General features: G+C 39.3%; 1 protein-coding gene across 3 annotated transcripts; it reads left to right on the top strand.

The window, feature by feature from the left end:
* The first annotated feature begins 5,291 nt into the window (after positions 1–5,291).
* On the top strand, positions 5,292–10,844 carry pdcd2l (programmed cell death 2-like). 3 transcript variants are annotated; one of them, XM_044356172.1, is made up of 3 exons: positions 5,292–5,368; positions 8,206–8,674; positions 9,975–10,844. In XM_044356172.1, the coding sequence occupies exons 1-3, from the start codon at positions 5,357–5,359 to the stop codon at positions 10,577–10,579; spliced, it is 1,086 nt and encodes a 361-aa protein (XP_044212107.1). In that variant the 5' UTR covers positions 5,292–5,356; the 3' UTR covers positions 10,580–10,844. The 3 variants fall into 3 exon arrangements, with proteins under 3 accessions (XP_044212107.1, XP_044212106.1, XP_044212104.1); XM_044356171.1 differs by lacking the exon at positions 5,292–5,368 and having other exon boundaries at positions 7,837–8,674; positions 9,978–10,844; XM_044356169.1 differs by lacking the exon at positions 5,292–5,368 and having other exon boundaries at positions 7,837–8,674.
* Positions 10,845–11,665: the final 821 nt, after the last annotated feature.

The following is an 11,665-nucleotide window of genomic DNA, read 5'->3' as shown; positions in this document are numbered from 1 at the left end:
TATCAGAACTTTGTTTTGCAGGACTTTTACTTATAATGGAGTATTTTTACATTGCTGTATTGGTACTTTTACTTAAGTATCTTTAGGATCTGAGTACTTCTTCCAACACCGCCTATAATGACCACTGCAGAATCCCTATTGATGACCTTTCCTTCGGCGCCTGCCTCAGGCCAAACTTTATTTTTTGACCCTTGAGCAGCAAAGACCTGAGAAAAACAAAACTCCATTTTCATTTATCTGACAATTTTGTTTTCTATGAACATTACAGGGCTGCTAGTGTGGCTACAGACCAAGTCTTGTTTCTTTTTGTAAGTGGCCACATTAAGAACGTGATGATAAACTTCAAGATGTCCCAATATAGAAAACTCTGGAGGATGATGATGATGATCTGGTTGATGTTTGGCCGAGCGTCGGCTACAGAGACGGCAGCCATGTTGTCAGTGGCGGCCTCCCTGGTCTCCATCATGTTCAGGGGTATCGTGTCGGATATGATGTGCCCTGCTCGAGCCAGGAGCACACGAACACTCAGTGTTTACCGGTACAAAACTATCTGTATTCATAAAATATTCAATAAAACTTTCACTAAATGTCACAACTGACTCATGCATACAAATAAATCTCATTTCCCTTCATTACATCATCATTGTGCTTGCGAGTCATTTGCTTAGTCTTTACTGTATCTCATTATTGTAATGATTCCCAAGTTGCATTTATTTTTCCATCATTTAATCTCCTCATTATGTTTCCCAGAGGTGTTTATTTATTCATCAGTATATCCCGTCATTATGTTTCCCAGCAGGATTAAGCTCTTTGTTAACTAACTAATGTACTCTCAAATTATAATTACCATATTTCCCAGAGCACATGAAGGCAGCAGCAGTCAACAATGTTTTTTTTTCTTGTTGTTGGTTTTGTAGGTAACGTTATTTGCTAAAAGGTTGATGACTTAAAACTGCAGCAGAGTTATGAGTGTGTGTGTGTGTGTGTGTGTGTGTGTGTGTGTGTGTGTGTGTGTGTGTGTGTGTGTGTGCGTGCGTGCGCGCATAGGTGTGTGCGTATGTTGCCCTTCAGTATTACTGTGTTAACAGATCTGGATATTTTTGTCGACTTTATTTGGCCGTTCTGACAGATAGGAAGCTTCTGCTCCAAACAAAGATTTGATTTAATATTGTTTTTCAGCCTCCTCGTTGTCTCTCTGGTGCAGAAAGAGTATTAATGTTAATATGTGTGTGTGTGTGTTTTCTTTCTTTCTTAAACTGTTAATGTTTGTCCAAAACCTTTTTATGCATCCATTAACAATCTCTGTAATCGAAAAGCACAAGAAAACATTGTGACGCACATCTTTATTTCTAGCAGTAGTTGTGTGATCTACTTTTTTATTAGCTCTGACTCATAATTTGACTATAGAGATGCTATGTACGTCCAGAAGAAGTGTGTCTGTCGTCCTCCTGTTCTGTTTGTCAATAAAGTTTTTTTTAAAAAGAATGTAGAGCTCCACTAATCAATATATTTCCTGTTAGAATTGAATCTAATGACTCTTCAGTTGGAATAGTCATCTGTTGATGAACCCACAGAGAATTATCACCAACTTCAATATGGACATGTTATACATCATTAGATCGATAAGATTCTCCACAATTCAACCGTTCAGATCGTTTTACGGAAACAATGACCACCAAAGAGTAATTCATTCAGATTTACCAGCATGGTAAACAAAAGAGACAAAAAAAAGGGGTGACTCAATACAGACACATTCTCCACCAATAAACCCAGAAGGAATTCCAGGAGGCCCTTGTAGAGAAGCTTGCAGACCATGGCTCCGAGTCAACGTCTCAAGCTTCTAGCAATAGATACATTGCACCCCCTAACCCAGCAGCTTCACACAAGCTGCAGTACTTTGCAGAGGGACTTGATGTGCCTAAATGGAACTGCAGGTAGAAGGAACTGTATGCTCCGCCACCAGAAAACACCAGTTGGCTGCGTGTCATGTGATGTGCCCTTGTGCTTTATGGCACAAAGGGACTGTTTTAACACCTGGCGCACACTGAAAGGTCTGTAGACAATGATCAGAATGCCAGGACTGCCTTGGATCATTCAAATATGACTTATTATAGACGAGCACCAAAAACTATTTTCAGCCATGTTTGAACTGATGCAGTTTAAGTTGTGTTTTCACCACATGCTCTTGTGCATTAGTCACAAATTGTTTTACTGTTTACATTTGTTCTGTCTTACTATCAGCTTGTCAGTCACCTGTGAAGCACTTTGAGTTGCACTAACTCGTACAAAAGGTGACATACAAATAAAGCTTTTATTGATTGATTGATTAAAGGACTTGGATCGGCTTTGCGTCTGAAAAAACTTGATCGGGACAACCAGGTCACCAAACTCACCACTGACGTTGTGATATAATGCAAGAGCTGGGAGAGAGAGAGAGATTATTTATATGATTTAAAAAAAGGATGGGATATGTAGTATGATTACGTTTTAACTGTTCGTACTGTTGTTTTGATTGTTGTTGTTTTACGTTAGCGGATGTTTCAGGCTTTCGTTGAATTTATTCTGAGTCCGAGACTTATTTCCACTGTGGTCCTTAGCAATACAGAATTAATGTAAATGCCATACCAATAATGCAAGCTGACATTTAAAAATAAACTTAAACATTGAGAGAAATGCCAGTGGTAAGAGTGTACCCCCCTTTAACCAATCCTGCTCTATGGTGAGAGAAAATCACCGAAATAAATAAATACGATTCCTATTCCTGTGAGATATCCTGTTTATTTCTTTAAATCTGTAGACTAAGAGTTTGTTTTTCCTTCGCTCTGCTGGAAACTTTCATCTGACCTTCCAGAAAACTCAGTTTTAATTTCACAGCTAGTTTGTCTCATTAAACGATTTGAGTTTGTAGTTTTCTTCTTTGAGTTGAAGTATTGTTATGTGAAACAGAGTCTGTAGGTCAAGACCTAATCTTGATAGCGACTTCACTTAGATTTGACAGAATGGGTGGCTGGCTTGGTTGTTTATTTCACTGAATGGAGTAATCTGTTTATATTGACTTTTAAAGAGAGAATGCACATGGGTGCTGATGAGAAAATGTTTTTTTGACTGAACTTTTTTTTTGCTTGTGTCCAGGTTGTGTGATGAGCGAAGACACCTAGAGGGGTCTGGGGGCATGTCACGTCAGCCATCTTGGATCTTGTGCGACGTCATCTCGCCAGATCACGTCCACCGTCTTAAGGTCGCGTGACGTCATCTGGCCAGATCTCAGCTGCATGATCTGATGAACTGATCTGGGAAGCTCTTTGGTAATTTACTGCTGGTGCTAATGTCTCCGTAGCACTTTGTTATCTTGACGACGCCATAGCGCAGATTCACTGTAAACAGTAAGCTTTATGCTACATTCAGTGAGTGATAATTCTATGAGAATGTTGGTGGTTTATGGTGATAGGCTGCCCCCTGTTTGTTTGGTGCAGGTGGCCAAATCTTACATATTGCAACTTTTAAAATGTCATAATATAAAAAATGTCAATCACTGTTTCCCAAATCCCAAGGTGATGTCTTCAAATGTCTTCCTTTGTCTTAAACAACAGTCCACAACCAAACATATTCAGTTTACTGTCATAAAAGAAACCAGAAAATATTCATATTTGAAAAGCTGGAACCAGAGAATTTTAAATATTTGCTTTGAAAATGACTCAAAACAATGAACCAATTATCAAAATAGTTTGTGATTAATTTTCTGTCAATCAACTAATCAACTAATTATCAAAATAGTTGCCATTTAATTTTCTACCGATCAATTAATTGACTAATCATTGCAGACCTACACTGATCACAGGTTTGACTTACAATACATTTTTTAATCTATTAGACTTCAGTTTTGCTTTTATTATTATTTTGGGTATTTTTGCCTTTACTTGTAGTAGATGTGAGTGTATAAATAGACAGGAAACAAGGGGAATGTGAGGGCACACTCTGTGTGTCTTAACCACAAGCCCACCGGGTCTCCGCATGTTTAGTTTTGGGTCTTAATTTTACTCAACAACTGTGTAACCAGGATTCAAAGTTTCTATCTGAGTGACCTAAAAAGCTCAGAACTGAACAGCTTTACCTTTCCAGGGCCAAATCACAGACGCCATCCTGCAGAAATCTGGAGTTGAATGTAATATCAATATGATATTAATATCAAACTTAACAGCAAACAGAAACACCAACCTTTTTTTCACCGACACGGAGCGGCACGAACCTGACACACTGGATTAGTCTGGCTGTCAAAGGCAAAATACAGCAGGCGATGTTTACCATCACCGGCACACAGAGCTGCAGAATAATTATTAAAATGAGCTCATAGTGCCTGAATTATCACATGTCAAACTCCAAAGAAGATTATTGCACAGGATGAAAGCGTGAAAAGTGAGAAGACATCAAATAAAGGGCAAGAAATACAGCTTTACTGAGTCTTGAGAAATGATTTAAAAAAAAATAAAAATACTGTCCTTCATGAATACTGGTTTTAATCAGGGGAGGGGCCCGACCCCTAGGTTGGGAACCACTGGACTAAACTAGCTAACTGTATATAAAGTAGTGTAAACTAGCTCCACCTCCAGCAGCTACAACAGTAACATGCTGCTCTAACACTGATGCTTCACTATTAATAATCTAATGATGTCATATATAATAATATATCAGTCAGAGGGACCAAACCACTACTTTTACTGCAATACTTTAACTACATCAAGCTCATAATACTCATGTACTTTTACTGCAATACTTTAACTACATCAAGCTCATAATACTCATGTACTTTTACTGCAATACTTTAACTACATCAAGCTCATAATACTTATGTACTTTTACTGCAATACTTTAACTACATCAAGCTCATAATACTTATGTACTTTTACTTCAATACTTTAACTACATCAAGCTCATAATACTTATGTACTTTTACTCAAGTAGGATTTTTCATGCAGGACTTTTACTTGTAATGGAGTATTTTTACATTGTTGTATTGGTACTTTTACTCAAGTAAATGATCTGGATACTTCTTCCACCACTGCTTTAGAGTATTATTTTGCGGTATATATATCTGCACACACACACACACAGACACAATACAGTTTTTACTCACCCATGCATCAACGCTGTCAGTCAGCAGGTGCAGGGGAGCATCTGCACTCAGGTACTGTCCGGCCGTCCCTAAGGAGGCGGCTGCTTTGGAGCTGTGGGCCGAGTGGATGTGCGTCTATTCCGGGCTAGAGGAGCAGACGGTCAGGATGGTCCAGGCCAGCAGGGCAGCACCCACGGCCGTGTATGTGCGGGGCCAGCAGGGAACCGCCGCTGGAACGAGAAAGTCATGACGGTGAAGGTAACGGAGGTTTACGGTGCGAGATAACACGAAAACCGCTGTTTACATTATTTAAATGCCACATACTGGTGTTGGTTACATATTATGCGGCTAAAACTGCCCGCTGGTTCAATATAACATGTAAATCGTAATTTAGTTGTGGCAGTTTCTTTTCTTTTACCTTCTCCTGCAACGTTTTTCCTGTAACGCCAACGTTACGTTACTAGCTGGAGTAGTAACGTTAGCTACCCAAACACCCATAAACCGTTACCGTCAGAGTTCGTAGACATATTTAAAATATAATGGGTCATCATGCAGATTGTTTTCCAGCTCCGTTTTCATTCTTTAAGTGTTTTCGAGCTTGTGGAGTCTTGCTGAACTGACTACATTGATCAAGAAGTGAAAGCTAATTGATCGTTTCATCGCAACCTCAGCGCGCCGCAGCAGACCGTTAACGTTACGGCTCCGCCATTTTGGAGTGAAAGCGATTAACTATTTATCAAAGAACTTAGTGGCGCCAGAGAAACGTCCCGCCTTCAAAGTGCCATGCAAAAGTAAGACAAAATTCTTTCTATTATATTGTCACATATTTAAAAAGGAAAATTAGGGATTTTTCCAACCTAGATCCTATTTTTCCATCATTTTCTATCTAAGTGACTAATGGGGTCAACGACTTTTGAAATTGGTCCAGTATTGAGCGAGAGCGCTTCAGCCAGATAATAGGGCTGTAATGTAATCCTCTGGAGAAATTGCGCGGCCAATGTGAATCCACAAAAAGTGCTTGTTTTTGCCACTGACATGCTCAGATTGTTATTATAAGAGTCTGACAACATTATGGAAAGGATCCTTACAGAGAAATGAAATGTTTTTTCTTTACCTTTCGCTTGATCTAGTCTGTTTGTTATTGTGCCTAACCAAATCTTGCGCGATGATAAGTCTCGCGAGAGTTGACACAAATGTAACTTCCATCACTCAGTCAGTCACGGGAGGTTACAGGGCTGGTAAATTTTGTAAATTCAACAAGTGTGTAATGTTCTTTATTGTTGTGTGATCTAGTAAACTTTTTATAGAAGGTGTTATGACCCAATTTCTGTACTCTCTTTTTTCTAACAATACAATATATTAATGAATGTTGGTGACGTAGATTCTGATATATGGGATGATGAATCTGATATAATGTGTACGGTTGATATTTGTGATACTTTTGGTGTGTTGTTTTTTTTAAAGTATGGCTTTCTTTTACTGCTTTTTTCTATACTATATTGAATTGTTAGTTGTTGTGGGATGTTTATCACCCTGGGCGGCTTGGATGGTTAACCACAGCTGTCATCATAGAGCCTGTCAGCCTATTGGTGTGTATGATGTATAAATATGGATGTGTTTTCCAATTTTACAAATATTCTGACCTGACGAAGATAAGTCGGATCGAAATGTTGTCATCATTAAATATTTGTGGCTTGGAGTAAGTTAGCAGACATGACCTTTTTTCAGAATACAACTGACATCTTTTGAAGACATTTACAAACAAAACCAGAATCAGGTTTGTTGCCAAGCAGGTTTGCACATACAAGGAATCTGCCTTGGTGTTGTGGTGCATCAGTCAAAACCATACACAAAATTAAGTAGTCCTAAATGATATAAAAATGAAAGTAAAAATTTACAATTTAAAAAAAGATGTAAAATATATTCTAAGTGAGAAGAACTGCTACAGGTTTAAATTTTAAGTTGAGGAGAATGAGATGAAATGTACAAAATATTGACCAGGAGTAAACAGTATATGCAGGTGCAATTAATAATAATAATAATAACAATAATAATAATGATGATGATGCTGATAATGATAATAATAATAATAATAATAATGAGAAGAAGAAGAAGAATGCAAATTCAAGGCTTTAAAAAATAATTAATTTTGACTTTTCAAAATTGAAAATTTACATATGTATAAAAAAACAATATGTAAGAAAAGTACAGAGCACGTATGTAACAAAGGTAGCCAAGTTAAAATTGAAGAAAAAAAAAACATGAAAAAAACAGTACAATTGCTGAGAGGTACTGTTGGGACCATCAATGGGGAATTTATATCATAGCAAGTTAAAACATAATTACATTATGAACTTTGATTTACACAGAGGCAGTCAATAAAAATATAATTAATAGAAAGTCGCCAAGAATTCTACAATGTTTTACCCTTGTTTCTCAACCAATATGTAATTTTTTTTAAAGAACAGGTTCAAAATTATTTAAGTAAGTCTTAAAACAACAGTCAGGTGTCCAAATGAACAGTGAAACATGTTTTTCTTGCTGTAATCATTCCTCTTGTTCATACTGGCTATTAAAAGATCCTTCAAATGTGCTTTCAATGTAAGTGATGGGGGACAAAATCCACAGTGCAAAAATGTATTTAAAAGTTTATCTGAAGCTAATATGAAGCTTCAGCGTCCAAATGAGTCAAATCAAGTAGATATCTTTCAACGTTACAGTCTTACTAATTTAGCACTTTAAGTGGTATTGATACTTTTACTTAAGTAAGGGATTCTTCCAACTCACAGATTATGATGGATGGATACTAAATACGGTGTAACACCGGTCTTGACACGCCGGGCTGTAGAGTTCCGGTGGGAACCTTTGTCATTCTCATTTACAAATTTATATATAAGCTTCAAATTGTTTTCCCGTCTTGTCACAGCTGTGTGGTTCGTTTTTTATTTATTGCACTATTTTGCATCTCGCTCGCATTTTTACAACACCGCAGATATATTTTTACTGGCGGTTATATTTTGATGACGGACCTCTGACGCTAAAGTTCCCTTCCGGTCGGTGTTTCTAACATGTGAGAGATGTCTTCAGCTACCCAGGAGGTGACTCTGATCGGTCTGTGTGATGGAGAGCTGGACTGTAAGAAATACCAGTCCTCATATCTGACCAACAAAGTCGGCGGTCAGCCGGACTGGTGGCCGGTGGTCCCCCGGCAGCCTCCCCGCTGTGGCCGCTGCGGAGCCCCGTTAGCACAGGTGGTGCAAGTGTACTGCCCGCTGGAGGCGTCCCCCTACCACAGGGACCTCCACCTGTTCGCCTGCCCGGGTGCTGAGTGCAGCGGCAGGGCAGACTGTTGGAGGGTGCTCCGCTCTCAGTGTCTGGAGACTGAGGTGACGGCAGCGCAGACATCCAGCCGGCCCGCCCCGGCCCAGGAGGCGTCTCTGTCGGCCACTGACTGGTGTGAAGCCGCTGATGACTGGGGGATGGAGGAAGGGGATGATGGGTGGGGAGGAAGCTTGAAGAAGGAAAGCCAGGTTCAGGAGAAGGCAGCAGCTCCCGAGACAGAAGGTAAGGTTGAGCAATATACATATTTTATACAAAATTGGTGGTAAACAATTTAAAGTCTTCCACCACTCAAAAATGTGTTTTGCTTATTCTAACTTCAGTTGAATGTTTAAGCCTCGCTTTTTTGTGGAAAAATCATATCAGACACAAATTATTATTCCAAGCAGAGTATTTTTATGTTTTAAAACGTATCTGGAGGGGAACTTTAAAGGACAGGTTTACAGTTTTTCAAGTGTGTCGTAAAACAACAGTCAGGAGCCCAAATGAACAGTGAAACATATTTTTCTTGCTGTAATCATTCCTCCTGTTCATACTGACCATAAGAAGATCCCTTCATAATGCAAAAATGTATTTAAAAGTTTATCTGAAGCTAATATGAAGCTTCAGCGTCCAAATGAGTCAAATCAAGTAGATATCTTTCAATGTTACAGTCTTTTTAATGTCAAAGTCCCTCTTTTTGTTACTATACTTCCACCTGCAGCTCAACAGGGAAACACTGTCCGAGGAAACACAAAGAGGGAATTTCATGCTAAAAAGACTGTAAATGTGTCAGATATCCACTTGATATGACTAACTCAGACTGATGAAGCCTCATATAAGCTTCACATCAACTTTTAAATGACTGTGTGGACACACTGTGGATTTAAGCCTCCATCACTTCCATTGAAAGCACATTTGAAGGATCTTTTAATATCCTGTATGAACAGGAGGAATGATTACAGCGAGGAAAACCTCTTTCACTGTTCATATGGACACCTGACTGTTGTTTCAAGACACACTTGGTATATTGTGAGCCTGTCCTTTAAGTTAAAGCTGCATTAACATTTATCACCACTAGGGAGCAAAAAAATACCAAAACAAACTGACACATAGTTTATCAAGTTGTTCAGAGTTAATATACACAAACATGCCTACATTATATTTACTTTCCTCTGGAAATCACTGTATTGATCTTTCTTGAAAAGCATTAATACATTTAGAAATAATTGGCAACTATCTCGATAATTGATTATAGATTAAGTCACTTTTCATTCTCTGGTTCCAGCTTCTCAAATATGAGTTTTCTCTGTTTTATATCATTTTAAACTGAATATGTTCAGGTTTCAGACTGTTGGTCAGACAAAACAAAGACATTTCAAGACATCCCCTTCAGCTTTAGGCAATTATGAGCATTTTTTCATTATTTTCTGACATTTATAGACTAGACTGAGCTTGTTTAGAGGGTTAATTGACAATTTAGGAAATCATATCATGATATATATCTGCTAGAAGGTCTCATATTATTTTTTCCCATATTGCTCAGCAGTCAGTGAGATGGATGTCAGCAGCAGACTTCAGGACCTCCGTCTGGGAGAATCACAGGAAGACGTTCCCATCTTCCGTCCGTTCTTCATCAGCGTGATGGAGGAATCGGATCTGTGTGGAGAGGAAGGCGACCTGGAACACGCCCAGAAGCTGCTGAGGGAGTACGAGAAGAGGGAGGGGGTGACGGTAGGAGAGGTGGAAGGTGACGAGGGCGGCGGGGAGGAGAAGTACGAGAAAACCAAAGCCCGACACGGAGACGCCGTCTTCTCCAGGTTCATGAAGAAGATCTCGCTGTGTCCTCAACAGATCCTGCGCTACTGCCGTGGCGGGAAACCTCTGTTCATCTCCGAGCCGCCGTCCAACCTGGCTCAGGTGGTGTCGGCGTGCGGCTCCTGCGGAGGATCCAGGACGTTTGAGCTGCAGCTGATGCCGGCGTTGGTCAGTCTGCTGCGGGGGAAGGACGGCGGCGCTGAGGTGGAGCTGGAGTTCGGGACGGTGCTGGTTTATACCTGCACCAACAGCTGCTGGACGGCCGGCTCACACTCACCTGTGGAGGAGTTCTGCTTTGTTCAGATGGACCCAGACCAGCAGCTTTTTAAATGACTGGAATGAACATTAGTCTTATTTTGCTTTGTGCACTGAAATTGAAACGAAGAAAGAAGAAAGAATCTAAAACCGAATATGATTTCTGAGTTTTCAAAGAATCTAAGAAATCCCCCGATTAAATCACATCCGTTGTTTTACACGCTGTGCAGAGGAAGTCTGACAGAGCCGAAGATGTTAAAGAGCAGATCGACACTGAATCACAGACGGAAGAAATATGCTGCTACAGGTTTTAAACTTTAAACAGGAAACACACTCAATCAATCACACAAGAGAAGAAGTGAAAGAATAAATTTGGAGCCAAACCAACAATGAACTGATCTACTAACAAGTATTGTGTGTGTATCCAAAGCCTGATATATTTTATTCCTCTGTTGTTGTCCAAAAACTGTTAAAAAGTGAGTCACACAGCTGCACTGGGTGACATGTTCCTCTATTGTGAAGAGTTTGGTCACGTTAGTTTGTTTAGAAACGGCTCCAAAGACTAATAACAGCATCATGTTTGTCTGGAAAGTAGTTCTGTGTAAGGAAGACACCATTTAGCATGTGCAGGAACACTGTTTTGTTTACACCTTCGCTAGCTTGTTGTGCTACGTATCACAACCTCTTGACTTTGTTTTACTGTATGAAAGATACTACATTGTACATTAACTTCAGTACAGAGTGTAATGGGAATAAAAATTCAAATATGTATATATATTTAATATATCAGGCTTTGCACACACAATACTTGATAGTGGATCACTGATTTGGCTCCAAACATGAGATTTATTGACAATAAGAAAAACATAGAAAATCACCAGACTGATCCTTTAATCTCATTAAAATCTAATTTTGTAATATTTAGGATCATTTTGCTTCTTTTTTTTTTTCTTACAGAGCAGTGCAGCAGCAGTTTTCTCCCTGTGTGATTCAGTGCGGATTTACCCTTCAATAACATTCTTTGGTTCGGTCCTGCAGCTTGCTAATATTACCAGCCTTGACCTTTGACCTCCCTGTAATGAAATGTTGCTGCTATGAGAACCGAAAAGTCACACAAGTGCTACAAAGTCGACTGAGGACTGTTGGAAACGCTGATATCTCAGC

Source organism: Thunnus albacares, chromosome 7 (assembly GCF_914725855.1).
Source record: "Thunnus albacares chromosome 7, fThuAlb1.1, whole genome shotgun sequence".
NCBI lineage: Eukaryota > Metazoa > Chordata > Actinopteri > Scombriformes > Scombridae > Thunnus > Thunnus albacares.
The sequence above is the reverse complement of the archived record's forward strand: the minus strand, read 5'-3'. Positions and strand labels throughout refer to the sequence as shown.